We start from the raw sequence: 14940 nt of genomic DNA, 5'->3' as shown, positions 1-14940 counted from the left end.
GTACTTAACTACAAGTACTAAATTATTTAACTAATGATAACACCCTTTAGTGAGCAGGATGTCTCCAACACAGTTGATTGAAATGTTTTCTGATGTTCAATAAATCATGTTATGACTTCACTTTAGCGAAAACTTGAAAACATCGGAATCTATTGATGGCGGCGAAGGCTTACAACATTTCATTTCCAGCCCTTGTTTTTTGATTGCCGCTAGCCACATTGCTGTCACTCTCACTCTCTTGTTGGCAATAACAAGCGAGTGATAAGCGTAGACTGCACTTCCTCAAAGCACCTGCTGTGGCAGTCAGCTGTTAGGCATATGAAAGGGCATGATTGCCTTTAATGCAGATTTTGTGGTTACTCGCCTAATTACAGTGAGTTTGTGGTTAGTTTTTACTGGTCAATGCGCTGATTTTGTTATCAGGACTTCTTTAGTAATGTCAGAAAATTTAGCTGTGAGGTTACGCATCATATTTTTACATGTTCTACTTGCTGCACTCTACTATCTGACGCCCTTGTGTAATATCTACATTTATTTTGCTACATTTACCACATCACCTTTTGGGATTTGTCTTGTTAGGAACCTTTAAAATCGAGCCATTTAATGGAAAGCTATCAATTTGTGATTGACAGAGTGAAGGAACAAGATGAATGGTCACACAGGTGTGGGGCAACCCGAAATTAAGCCAGAAATTGCCCATATTCACAACATGATGGTGCAACAGCAGGCCGGCTTCTATGGCTATCCTATGAGCACTGCTGGTTCACCATCGCCTGGCTCTCTTCACAGCCCCGTTTCTTCTCTCAGTTCACCAGGTAGGCCAACCTTGCTCCCAGCAATTCACTGCTGAACTCTGTAGTTTCTATTGTCATTACATTCACTATGTTTCCATGGTGCGCAGTACTTCGAAGCAGCCCCCCCCGAAGTCGAGGGGATTGTACGTTTCCATGCTGCGCAGTGGTTTTCAGCAAATACCGCAAATTAGCCAGAGAAGAAAAATTGTATAAATCGAATCGCCTGATGGAGAAATAGAATCGATCACAGATACCGAACGTCATAAACGGTCTTTTTATGATTCTGTCGTCATACTTTTATTTACAATAAACATTCACAAGGTTTTACAAACCTTAACACACTTTTTACATAGTAATATATTTTTAATAAGTATTTTAAGTATATTATTTAAACGTTAATTTAAGACTTGCCACCTATTTTTCGAAAAAGTGTAGGCATCGATAACAAAGTCCAGGAAAGTAATCACCTCATCATCCTCGTGAATGCAGACCATAATTAAATTTAGGTGAAAGAAGATCGGAAGAATAGTAAAAAACAAGATTAGCAGGACAACCTTTGTACTAGTTTATGGCCCTCGAAGAATCCGTCTCCACGGCATGAGAGTTATGCGCAGCCACTGCGCAGTCGCTGTTTCCTTGCTGCGAATTTGCACTGGCTTCGCACTGATCAGTGCGCAGTGATTTCAGTGCGAAGACTCCGTTTCCATGATTCGGAGATAGCGCAACTCCGAAGCACTGCGCATCATGGAAACATAGTGATTGTCTGTTGGTATTTGACTCATGCAAAGTCGGTCATCTGGCTAAAACAATGCTTGTATTGTTGGATTAGTAGCTGTTAAATTCTTTGAATTTCAATTTCGGTTTCATAAACTGCTGTTTGTTAAACTTTACAACTACTAACTAAGGTATTCAAGGGTGACCAGGCAGGCCAATTATTTTTTTCAATAGAAGTATAATGCACCAGCTGATCTATGATACATATCATTGTTGCCAAAGACGGACTAATTGGTGTTTTTTTCAAACACTGACACTGATCCACACATGTTATTCCATTTTGTTATGGATGTGATGGATGTGAGTATAGTTTTCATGTCATTGTAAATTCTTCAGACACTTTACTGTTACCATGTTAGAAGTAAGAAAACGCTTGTTTTGAATAAGATTGGCAAAATAGTACTTTTCGCCATCGTCCAACTTGTCGAGCCACATTTCTTTTATGTACTAAAATGCTTTATACCAATTACACTTTCACATAACACAGTACTTCAAATACAAGTTGCACTTTCACATAACACAGTACTTCAATTACAAGTTGCACTTTCACATAACACCATACTTCAAATACAAGTTGCACTTTCACATAACACAGTACTTCAATTACAAGTTGCACTTTCACATAACACAGTACTTCAATTACAAGTTGCACTTTCACATAACACAGTAGTTCAATTACAAGTTGCACTTTCACATAACACAGTACTTCAAATACAAGTTGCACTTTCACGTAACACAGTACTTCAATGTAGCAGTTATGGAAGTTCAAAAGCCTTCAGATTTTCATTGTCACTGGCTCAAAGTAGTTCGCAAAACTGATCCCACCACCAATCCATTATTGTAGAAATCATGTTTCCTCGAGCTCCCTCCTGCTCTGCGTCATCTATATCACTGATATACTCAGTGATAGGTCATCATTTTCATTGTCTTCAATGGATTTAAAAGTCTAGACAGGAATGATGACGCGCTCACAATACCTGGTGGAATCTAGTTGCATGAATCTATAAAACGCTGGCAGACTGCTGCTCAGTTGGCATTTGGCAAACTCGACCACGTTCAGCTTAAATGATACATCTAATACATCGTAGTAGTTTCTCCTTTTCTCTGTACCATTCACTAGTGTTACATGCTACAAAGTTTTGAGCTTCGAAGTTGTGGTTTTGATCGTAGGAATGAGGAGGACGAATTTACATGATATGCAAGAGAGGTCGCACAACTCGCAGTTATTCGTAGCTGACGCGTTTACGTACTGCAAAGAATTTGTCGCACAACTCGGCGTTTTCTATATTAGTCTGTAGCACTTTTATCTACAACGGGGCGCATAATTTATATCGCGGCTGACACTCCCTAAAATGCGTCTAAAGTCAAATGTCAATGTCTAAGCGTGTAAGAAATTTTTCTTTAAAATTTTAAGTTAATATATTTTATTTTGGAAATAATATTTTTAAAACAAATGCATTAAAAACAGAGCTGCATAGAGATGCTGTAAGGACATCACTAATGAAGACGATTAAAATCCAACCTCCGATCGCAAAGATTTACATGAAAAGCAGTATACTTCGTGTTGATACGATGTTTTCAAAAATACCCTCTTGAACCGGAGGTTTGAATCGCTTTGAAGATTTAAAGATTCGACGTTTTCAACCATTTTACATGCTACGAAGATGAAAAATGTAGCATGTAACACTAGTGATTGTTAGTGATAGACGTTCCTGATTACCCTAGGGAAATTGACAGCAAGGTGCTAGCCAAGTGATCAGAAAAGATGCCTACAGGCGCATCTTCATTGATTTCAATGCGCTCTTACTGTGGATAGATTGTGCTTCCCGTCTTAGGAAGCAAATCAAGGTCTACACTCCCTTGAGCAAATAATGCGCTGGCCCACAATAGGCTTCAGTCTGTAGAAAAATCGTAGATATTCCCATAGTAGAAAACACTAGAATGTTTGCCGATTTTACTAAAAAGAATCACAGTATTTTTTATTGGTCAAGACTTTCCAGCAGGGGTTGTTACCGTGACAGCTAATTTAGCAAAATGTAGTAAGTCCTTGTTAAAAACAATTTGTGTGGGATGAGCTAACTGATGGCCTCTTGCGGAGCACTTCATAAATGAGTTCTTTTTTGAGCCAATCCTCCAGCAGTTCATGTAGCGATGGTAATTTTCCTGAGCCAAATTTCTGTCATTTCTTATGACAATGGTAATGTCATCAATATATGAGAGTTATTAAGGTTTGACGGTATCTAAATGTCAGATAGTGGCCATAATTCTGCAAACCGCCGTTGATATTTCGGAGAGAATCAAACATAATTGAATCCTATGACGAAGCCTAAATTATGATCGAAGTTGTGCAGCTGGAAGAGAATACTCATCGGATTATAGCTGATAGACTGTCCTCATTACTTAAGGGATTTGCAGCTCATAGTATTATTCACACTTAACAAAAACCTTATGGCCCTGAAGAATTAAAATTGTTTAATGATGTATTTCCAGGATGTGGGGGTTGAAGCTGTCCACGTTTCGATAACAATAACAAACCAGATAAACTTGTAAAAGCTGGTATCGCAGTGAATCGTTGTACATTGGAGTTGTCCTATCAGTCATTATTCATAGACTGGGCACCGTAAACCAATGGCATTACTGAGGCAATGTGGGTATGTCAGGAAACATAGCAGCTGTCAAACTTTTTGGATATTTGGCAGTGCCCAGTGCATTCATGACAATCTGCGCAATGAGCACTACATCACTGGAGATGATTAGCTGTCTCAGGTTGTGTGATTGATATATCCATTCATGATAGTTGCTGTGAGACTAACATTTCATCAATTCAGCGACTGCGTCTTATAATTCGAATGCTATGCCACAGACTATTTGCTGATGTATTTGTGGGATAATCGCTGACATACTGTGATACAGTATGTACCTTATGTACCCGTATGACCTTAATACCATACATGTAGCTCAAATACACAAAAGTTGTGTGACAGTAATAAAAAGTTTCTGTAGATGCTGGGGATTCCCTGTATATAAGTCATTCAAATGTAACTCCTACTTCTGATTGTTCAACCCAAAGATCAAATTATTCAGTGACCTCTTATCTACATGTATATAGAAATGGCATTATTTGAATGTCTTGTTATAAATTAGTCCATTGTCAAGAATCTAAGCTATACATATGTTTATAGATAGGGTGGCATTTGTATTACCTTCTGATATCACGCCCATCGTGCAACAACTATGTAGCATTCAATCAAGTGCTGACAACTCCGTTTTCAAAAACATGCTCCTAAACGCAGTAATCAGACAGTTCTCTGGCTCAAAGCAACTTAGCGAAAGGGTTTGCCAAGTACTTCTTACTTTCCACATTTTGCACACACTGTTTTTGTAGTAATGTTTTTTTAGTAATGTTTGAGTAGTGGCTTGGCATGCTTCCCCATGAATATTTGTCGTTATGGCTTTTTAACTTACTTCATTTTTGACCAACTAAAATGCTATTAGCTGTGAATTATTATTATTATTGTGCCATTTGTGTGTTGTTCGAGGATTTTATAGAACTTTCTTGAAAATAATGCAATATTTGTCACAAAAAGAGATCGTAATCATAGTATACTTTTGGATGCAGTTATGTGACACCTATTTTTTTTCAAGTAAGCTTTGCCAAGTTATTTTTGTCTATTATGTGCCACTGTTATCAAGCCAGCAATGTTATGTCGCTATCGCAATAATTCATATCAGCAAGGTTTAACTCTTTCGCTACTGTAAGCTGATGTATCGGCTTTCGCGGTAATACAAGTACAGACCCTAAGCCGATGTATCAGCTTGTCAATAGGGTTCACTTTTCTCTTCATGCCTACACATTAGCTAGACCAATCAAATTTTGTCTCCAACGCAACAACCTTGTTGCCAATTACATGCAACCAATCGAGAATCTTTTTGCTAAGCAATTCCATTTCTAATCATTTTTCAAAACGGGAAAACCGGATCAGTATCGTCATGGCAATAATAAACTCACCCTATTTTTTCAATGCAAAGAAAGCATGAGAAACTTTCCGAGAGTGGGATTCACTAAACAATTTTATACTTATCTTGTAGAGAATTTTGTTCTGAATAAGATGCATTAAATACTAGCGGTATATCGAGTTTTCGAAAATCCGTTTGAATTAATTCGTGCGGAATCATCATTCCATCTGAATTTAATGCGGTAGTGAAAGAGTTAACAGTGCTCGCATTATTGTTTTTATAAAAACGTTTATAAAACGTTTTTATAAAATTTTCTGATGTCATATTTCCATTAAGCTTCAGAGAAATGCAAGCCATTTTTATTCTTTCAGTGTCAGGACTATCACTATGCTAGCAGGATATTGGTTTTATGGCACTGATTGTTATAAGCACTGGTGTATTTGATATATTATCATTTTCACAAAGGAATGCGGATAACCTTTATGGGTTTAACTTGTGCAATATTCAAGCTGATGCTTGCACAGTTGCCCCTTTTGAATTTTTTGTAACTCGAGAATCATCAACCAGTGATGAAAAAATATTATATTTCTCTATATTTGAATGTTTTTTAGTTGATTTTCACTTTTTCCAATTTAAATGTTGAGTCTAAAATGTGACAAGAGTTCGACATGGCCAACTAAGCTTGTGATAAAACCTTGAACTATCTAACAGATATTCACCTATGGAAATTTCAGTAGTTTTTTTGTTAGCGAATCATTTTGCAATATCTTTTGTATTGTAAAGATCATTTTCAATTTTTCGACTCAACCTGAAACAAGTAGTGCCGCTGGCTTTTACTTACAATAACAAAGTCTAGTTTTTCGATACTAAGTGTATGGATGGTGCTAAGGCTAATGTACTTTCTTCTTTTAGTATTTAGGAAGTGGCAAGGCGTGTTAAAAACACAGTCAGACATCTGCATACAGAGTTAATGCGTAACAGTGAGCTGTCTTTCTCAAAAACATCTAATGTCGGAACGAGTATTCCCAACAGAATGCGCTTTAATTCGTTCTTGAAAAGCAAACAAATTTTTTAAGTGGGAAGTCAATATGTTTTGGTTGATTTACTATGCTGTCCCAGCTTTATAATAGCTATATAGCATCCCTTTATCCTATCTAGCCCCTTTAAGGTTTGGAAATCTTTTCTGGTACTTTCATAGATTTGTAACTGTCATTGCTGGTTTTGTGATATTCTAAAATCTGACCAATGTTTGTGCTAGGCATGTATAATCCTTTGGATTCGCCCCTCTCATCACCTCTCAGCACTGTCAGCTCAAGCAGCGGAATTCCTGCCAAACACGTTTGCCAGATCTGTGAGGACAAGGCTAGTGGTAAACACTATGGAGTATATAGGTGAGTGCAGGCGGCAATTTGATTTCTAAAGATATCTTCGGGCGTTGATGCTGTGGCTGACGTCAGCGGGGAACGTTAGCAAACTTGAGTGTTCATGGAGAGCGTGATATTTTCACTTGCCACTTTTCATGCTCGGCTAACTAATCGGCGCAGAATATGTCTAAAAATAAGAAAACCAGAAAGTACCGAAAAGTAGCTAGACTTATAATAGAAACTCAGTCACTCTAAAGTAATTCAATAATATTCGGTACAGAAATCTTTTTCCTATGAAATTATTAAAACTGATACTATATATATATTGTATATATATTGTATATATATATTGTATATATATATTGTATATATATATTGTATATATAGCTGTGCCTCCCTGGCGTTGCCCGGGTATTAAAAATCAGCTTATAAACAATGAGAAGTGATGAGATTTGCTTACCACTTGCTGGCAGGCAACTCTCCAGCAAGTGCCAGGCCATTGCCAAGTGGCCTGGCACATTGCCAATGGAAAATTTCACTAACCTAGTTAGTAAGCTTCAAATGCCGGTAGGCAATGACATTGTGTCAGCATTGTTGCCCAGCTAGGCTATTCTAACAATAGCTATAGCCAGATTGCAGACAAGCATACGACACATGGACATACTTTGAGAAATATATATATATAGATATAAGATATATATATATATTGTACATTGTATGTATGTATATATATATATTGTATATAGGCCTATATATACAATTTACTGTAAAACCTTCATTTTAACGGCTTAGTACTTTATTTTTCAACTCTTCTCTTATAGTGGCGCTCTATTAGTGGTTTTTCAAATGAAGGGTTGCGTTGTATTTTTTAAATGACTCGTCAGAATTTTGGGAAGATAAATTTAACCCTTTCACAGGTGAAGCGAGTTTTGTCTGTATTAAGCACCCTCCTTCAGGCGGAGTAAAATTAAACCTTTTGGATGCAAGAATTCTGCTGTAACTTACCTCCAACTTGTAGATCTCTAAATAAATATGCAATGGAAAGCTGAGAAATATCTTTACTAGTCGATATCTATATTGCTTATAATTAATCTACAATGATCTTATAGCCTGCGTTGCAATTTGTTGGAGCTTTCAATTTCTCATCTCATTCTAAATTTGAAGGGACATTTTTATTTTATAGTTATTTTTAACAAAGTTGCATTTTTGCTCATTGCACTCATTAACATGTTTGCTTCAGTTTGCAGCCAAAATTGGCTTTTTATGTGCAATAGACGAGGAGTAATGAACGTCGACCCATTGTAAGCTAAGTTGAAATAACAGCGAAGATGCTATCAAATAATATGCTATAAATCTGCGCATTCATAAGTTATATAATGATAATCTTTCGAATGCTACCAATATATATTCAATAACAGGTGACATAAGTAAACCATATTTATAATACATGCAGAAATAAAAGTTAACATTTTGGAAACAAAAATATTTGTTCGACCAGCTGCCTTTTAATTGTTTTTGTTTGAAATCATTTCATCTTGTGGCTGTTCAATACCTTCCACAGTGTTCTCGTTTCTTTTTCTGCGCTGCTGAACTAGTCGATATTAACGTCCAAACAGTTTTTAGCAGAGCAAAACTTTTATGCTTTGCCATTTATCGAAAATAAAGTGAAATCGAAGGTATATGTAATCTTGCACATTTTAATCAGAAGTTTTAGCTTCTAGATAGTATTACAGATTCCATCCTAGTTCGCAATCGTTTTTCATTCACGTCAAAGTATCAGGACTACGCTAAACAAAGAACTAATACTATTCTCATACCGTTATTAATTATTTCTGTGGGGTTGCTTTCAAAGTTTTTACCAAAATACTGAAAGCTAGAGCGTTATAAAATGGACTACGATTTGAACGAAATCGGTAAAAGAATTAATCGTTGTTGATGTGATTGAATCATTGTTAGTATGATTTTGTGGACACTTTTTTACTGATCACTTGCTACTATGTGTGTAAAATCAAAGAATATCAAAGATGCGGTCAAATAGACGTCGCGTTCAGCTAAAGAGTGGCGCTCGATTTTTCAACTCTTCCCCTCTAGTCACGCTCAAATAGAGGTGGCGATCAAATACAGGTTTTACGGTGTATTATTATGTAAAAATATATCTAAAAATTAGTTTCTGAAAATTAGTAATTAAGAAATTATATATAGTTATAGAAATTATAATAAATGTATAATATTTAGTTATAATAATTAAAATTAAATGAAAATTATAAAAAATAATTTTTATAATTGTCAAGGATAAAGAATTTTGTTCATGTTTGGTGTCTTCAGTGTGATTCACGACTCATTTGATGGGAGGCTGATGCAAGTGCTAGCATTTTACCATGCCTCTGATGTCACCTCCAGTCTGCTTCAGTCTCTAATCAGCTTCCATGCTCTTTATGTAATGCTGTGATAAGTTGGCTATTTCCTTGACCTTTGCACAATTTTTAACCAAAATTTGGTCTCTATTGATGAAGATTCATTCGTCGGTTGCAAAATAGGAGAGTGCATTCTTCCGCCATTTTAACTCGCTGATTTAATGCGTTTCCAGCCTTTTTTACACATGGGTAGTATGTGTGTAGTGTTTGAATTCTAACTGCACACCCCACAACTGTAGAACTACTGTAGTTGTGGTGCCGCTTTGTGTACACAATGCGATACAAAACAATTATTTTATTTTAAAGTGAATATTTGGGTACTTTCAGATTCCCTGCTCGTAGAGGGGCTTGTAATTGGTTACACGTAAGACGTTGGGTACATGTCAGGCATCGTTATTCCAATCTACTACTCCGAGTACATGATATGACCTTGACAGGTCATAAGCTCAGGCATAACACTGCATCAGCAAAATCATCAATCGATATCTTTATCAATTTGTTAACGTTTTAAGCTATAATAACCGATCACTCGCTTATAACGTGTTAGGCAAAAAGTGTTTGATTGGATTCGTTCATGAGTCTTCGGTAAAGTAATTATAATTACTATGTTAGTCACATGTGGCCGACAGCAGTATGTAGAAGATAACTCCAAGATTGGAGATATCAGTTGTCACACATAAATATTTTGTCACATAAATATTTTGTTACACGTACCCCTTTAGGGTACATGTAAAAAACCGAAAGCGTCTTTAAAGTATGTGAACGCTTTCTCTGCTTCCAAGAATAAGAATCAAAGTGTTTAGTTAATCTAACTCAAAAACTCAGCGATTTTAATATAAAAACTGAAAATTTTCAAAGTAAGTATAGCAGATTGTAACTGGTCCAATCGGTATAATGTCATTGTTATTCATGTCCATTTATCATATTGCAATACAATTGCATACAATCACTAACAATCATTTTGAAAATATCATTGCCAGCTGCTTTAACAATCTTCTAGCTAACATCCGTTCTCTTAGCAGAGAAAGGCATTTTAAACACTATTTGTCAGACTATTTGTTCAATTTTAATGGCTAACTGTTGCTTTTTCCCCTTTTTTTTGTTTCACTATTGTTGTATGGCCTAATTTGAAATACATTTATATTTGTGAAATCAAATTATTGCCAATAATGTACTATATATATATATATATATATATATATATATATATATATATATATATGTCATGGTTATAAAATATTGCTGAATTATGATATTACTTGGAACCTGAACAAATCAACTATCAATACCAGGATTTTCTCTACTAATATTTCATTTGTTTTGGTAACCTTGAAACATCCTCAATTCTGCAGAGAACCCATTTCGACAGGAATCCAGCTACTGTGCAAATTGTCGGATTTTTTTACGGATGGTCGTTTTTACAATTGCACTTCTCCGAGTCCAGTTTGATAAACTCTTAATACTGCCTTACATGGTTGAAAATTCTTGCAGCTACCAAATTGCCTTTTTTATGGAAGTTCTTTTAATTTCACTTCAAATATTTTGCCAAAGCTAATGCTATGGACAATATCAGTCCTAAAATCTCATTTAGAACATCAGATGCTTGATCCATTAAAAGAGTGCCTTATGAAAGTTCATTAGCTCATTGCCACCATTCTCAGCAGGGTTAAAATTGATACATCAGTTTTTAACCCGTCATTGTTTCTTTATTAAGCTGCTGTCCATTATCAAAAATGAAATCACATTTTAAAACGTTGGTTTTGTTTAAATCTTAAAGTTTTGATATTAGTCACTTGGTTCACAGCGCTTCACAGAGTCTACCTTCTTAGTTTAATCCATGGTATCTCATTTTGTATTTGGGTTGATGTCGAAGTAATCCCTAGCATCTTATGGAATTTGTTGCCTGCTGCAGCTGTGAGGGATGTAAAGGTTTCTTCAAAAGGACCGTACGGAAGGACCTGACCTACGCTTGTAGAGATGAGAAATCCTGTGTGGTCGACAAGAGACAGAGGAATCGTTGTCAGTACTGCAGATATATCAAATGCTTAGCTCAAGGCATGAAACGTGATGGTGAGTAGATAGATAGGTATGCATTGCTCAAGTTATTTGCTATAATCTAGTTTGTTAGAGTTCAGACAAAATCTAGAATAGAAGTTCATTATTGGAATTATTTGGCCTCGGTGTTGCATTGTTGCGATTATTTGTTCACTACCATTGGCCAAGTCCTTGGCAGACAATCTGGACTTCTAGACAGTTATAAGGGTAAGGAATTCTATTTTAATGGAGTTGTGTTTTTGCTTGAACTTCTGTTGAGTTTCAATTGGTTGAGCTTTCTTTTTGTTGTTCTGTGGAAGTGGGTCTGCAGTAGTTTTCTTTGTTTAGGAGTTGTCTTGTCTATAAAAGATGCTTATTCTAGCCTGGTTAAACCAATAATATAAACCCCCCACCGGATAGGCGACGGCTATCATATAGGTGGGGTTTATTGATCGGGCACTGTTGGGATGAACCCGAACATGGCACCAGAACAAAGAAATATACTGAATTAAAGCCACTTGTAAATTTACAAATATTATGAACAATAGGGGTTATTTTACTGATCTGTTGGTTTCATTTTGTTGTCAAATAAATATAGTTGCCCAATATTGTCACTGTTATGATCAGTCAGTTGCCATTCATAAGCATTCGTGATATTAATAGTCGCCATCGTGAAATAGCCCAAATTCGGATTTAGATTTTGAGTATAAAAACTACACTGCACAGCTTTGCCTACTGTTCCATCTTATTGGCCAAGTCAAACAATGTGACATCAATGAAAGACTTTGTCATTTTATATTAGGGGTGGCAAAATATTAATTAAAAACTAGGGAAAAAAGGACGTTGTTCGGGTGATTTCGGGTAAATTATATTTAACTTTATAGCATACACTACGACCTCTACCACTCTCAAAATTGGTAAAAATAAGTAATTTGAAATGTTTGATTTTCCATGGATCCTAGTATATCGCTAAAATTGAAGATGGAAAGAGAGAATTACATGTTTGCTGGTTACAGGTTTTGTTGTTTTGTACTACTAACCGGAAATCAGGTATTATCCGCGATCGACGCATATAGACGAGAAAAATCTAGACCTCAAAACCTAACCAGGCAATGCGACCGCCCCGCGAGAACTGTGTTAGCCCCAAAACCCAGGCTAACACAATCCTAACAGAGCTCGATCATTACACCCTGCCCATATGATAGCCGTCGCCTATCCTGTGGGGGGTTTATATCATTGGTTAAACTCCTGACTTGTATAGTGACAATCACCGAGTAGGACTGGCTTTATTCAGCTGTAATAAACCAATTTACACTAATATTTCATGAGGCAAAACATTGAATTCCGTAAATTAAGTTATAGTGAGATGGTGTTTCCAAATATTGTTAAGTGAGTTTCAAAAATTTTCTATTATTGCATTTCAAAAAATGTGTTGATATCACAAAATGTGCAAAAAGGAAAATTTCTGAGTTACCAAAATTTATTTTTTCCGTTTATACACATGTCTGTGAGTAACTATTTATTATGGCGGAAGCTCTGACCTGCATCGATTTTTCCCTGAAGGCATTACTTCACGTAAGTCTACTCCGGGTAAAAATGATATTCAAGGGAAATGCGGTAGACGTGCAATTGATATCTCTACTCATGTAGTCACATATCATTAAGAATGCTGGCCAATGAAAACTCACTGATTGGCATAAATGAAACCAGGTGTGTTGCTTTGATCTATGTCCAGCCGTCAATCATTCTATTTCTCCTTCAGCTTGGAGTATTTAGACATTTTTACTAGCAAATTTTAGTATGCATGTAGCTATATGCACTCACACTCAATATTGTTTACTCATCACTGTTGGTAGTTGAATGTGACCCAAGTAATACTGCTATTAAATACCAGGAGTGTAGGTTGGAATGTTTAGTTTTTCAATACATGATACCACCTGCAGTGATGCATTGGTAGCCTGAGAATAGGTTTATCATCGGACAGACCAAGAGTGAAATGCGATCTCTTGAACAGGCCTTCTGTTTGTCTTTAGAAGTTGCTCACTTTTTAACAATTCCATGCTCTTATGTTAGCATTTGTTGGAGTTATTCTTCCACGGTCACAAAGGTAGTAAACCATCTTTTTGCAATTCCTCAAGCCCATTATTCCAAACATATCTGGTTCCAGGCCTGTATATGCTGTCATTTGCTACCAGTTCTGGATTATGTTACTAGTGTGTGTGCTCATTTGTAAGTTTCTTATTTACAAGGTTAGTAAATATGCCACGACTGGTCCTAGAAAAGAGTATGAAGGGGTGCTATTTTGTTTGCGTTGGTGGTTAGCTTTTGTTTAATGACGACTTCTTATACTCAATGCTTATCAGTATAGATGCAAAAATATTTGTTAGGGTATTAAAAAGAACTGTTTTGATATAATACTCATATTTAATTAATATTTTTTGAAATTTAAGCCTACGTACTTCGAAGGCTTAAAAAGTTTAGAACATCACAATATATTTACGAATATTATATCAAAACAGTTCTTTTTAATACCTAAACAAATATTTTTGCATCTATACTAATAAACTTTGAGTATAAAAAGTTGTCATTAAACAAAAGCTAACCATCAACGCAAACAAAATAACACCCCTTTGTACTCTTTTCTAAGACCAGTCGTGGCATATTTACCAACCTTGTAGATCAGAAACTTACAACTGAGCACACACTAGTAACATAACCCACAACTAGTAGCAAATGATGGCAAATACAGGCCTGGAACCAGATATCTTTAATACTATAGGCTTGAGGAATTGCAAAAAAATGGTTTACCACCTTTGTGACCGTGGAAGAATAACTCCAGCAAAGGCTAACATAAGAGCATGGAATTGTTAAAAAGTGAGCAACTCCTTAAGACAAAGGGAAGTCCAGTTCATTATAAGTTATCGGTGTTTCTAGTTAGTCACTCTTTTATACTTTTATTAATGACATGTTTGCTATGAAAATCAAACAACCTGGTTAGAATCTAAGCGTATCAGCTGTTCAAGCAGACATAAGCCTACATGAAAAAAAAATTTTTATCATCGTAAGCTGTACTGGCATTGCTTTAAGATTTGCTGATGATTGGTAAACCAGTTCTGTGAGCCCAATTTTCATACTTGTGTTGGGACAATGCGCACTAAGTACTCTTCGATTTGTTGAAATCGCAGTGAGAAGACAACTTCTCTGTGTGCATTTTTGAGAGTGTAAATGGTCATGTAAAGTGCACATGGTCTTTATCTTCCCAGCAAGTGGAGTTCTGTGAAACTGAATTATCTGTTACTTTAGCTGTGCTCAGTAGCGATCCGAAAGCAAACAACCACATGGATGGTAATCGGAACGTGGACAGCAAGCCTATCACAGAAGAGATGCCTGTAGAACGCCTGTTGGAGGCGGAGCTAGCCGTTGAGCCAGCTATAGCCCAGTTTCTCGAGTCCATAGTTGGAACTAATCGCTTGTACATAACCTCCCACTCTGTTGGCTTAGACGTCGGAGATCAAGTAAGTTTGGAATCAGGTTAATTTATCATTGGTACTGACCAATTAACCATGTTTATCATGCGTTAAAAGTATAAAACTGTCTGCATGG

At 36.2% G+C, this 14940-nt stretch overlaps 1 protein-coding gene across 3 annotated transcripts in view; it reads left to right on the top strand.

Moving 5' to 3' along the window:
* LOC137408534 (retinoic acid receptor RXR-alpha-B-like) overlaps positions 1-14940 on the top strand; it is a 30120-nt gene that overhangs the window by 8529 nt on the left and 6651 nt on the right. For all 3 annotated transcript variants that reach the window (XM_068095095.1, XM_068095097.1, XM_068095094.1), the window contains exons 2-5: positions 633-815; positions 6784-6916; positions 11216-11373; positions 14641-14852. In XM_068095095.1, coding sequence (XP_067951196.1) covers positions 647-815; positions 6784-6916; positions 11216-11373; positions 14641-14852 — 672 coding nt within the window. In that variant the 5' untranslated portion in view covers positions 633-646. The remainder of the gene's footprint in view (positions 1-632; positions 816-6783; positions 6917-11215; positions 11374-14640; positions 14853-14940) is intronic.

The sequence above is a fragment of the Watersipora subatra genome, chromosome 11 (assembly GCF_963576615.1).
Source record: "Watersipora subatra chromosome 11, tzWatSuba1.1, whole genome shotgun sequence".
In the NCBI taxonomy this organism is placed as follows: Eukaryota; Metazoa; Bryozoa; class Gymnolaemata; order Cheilostomatida; family Watersiporidae; genus Watersipora; species Watersipora subatra.
The sequence above is the reverse complement of the archived record's forward strand: the minus strand, read 5'-3'. Positions and strand labels throughout refer to the sequence as shown.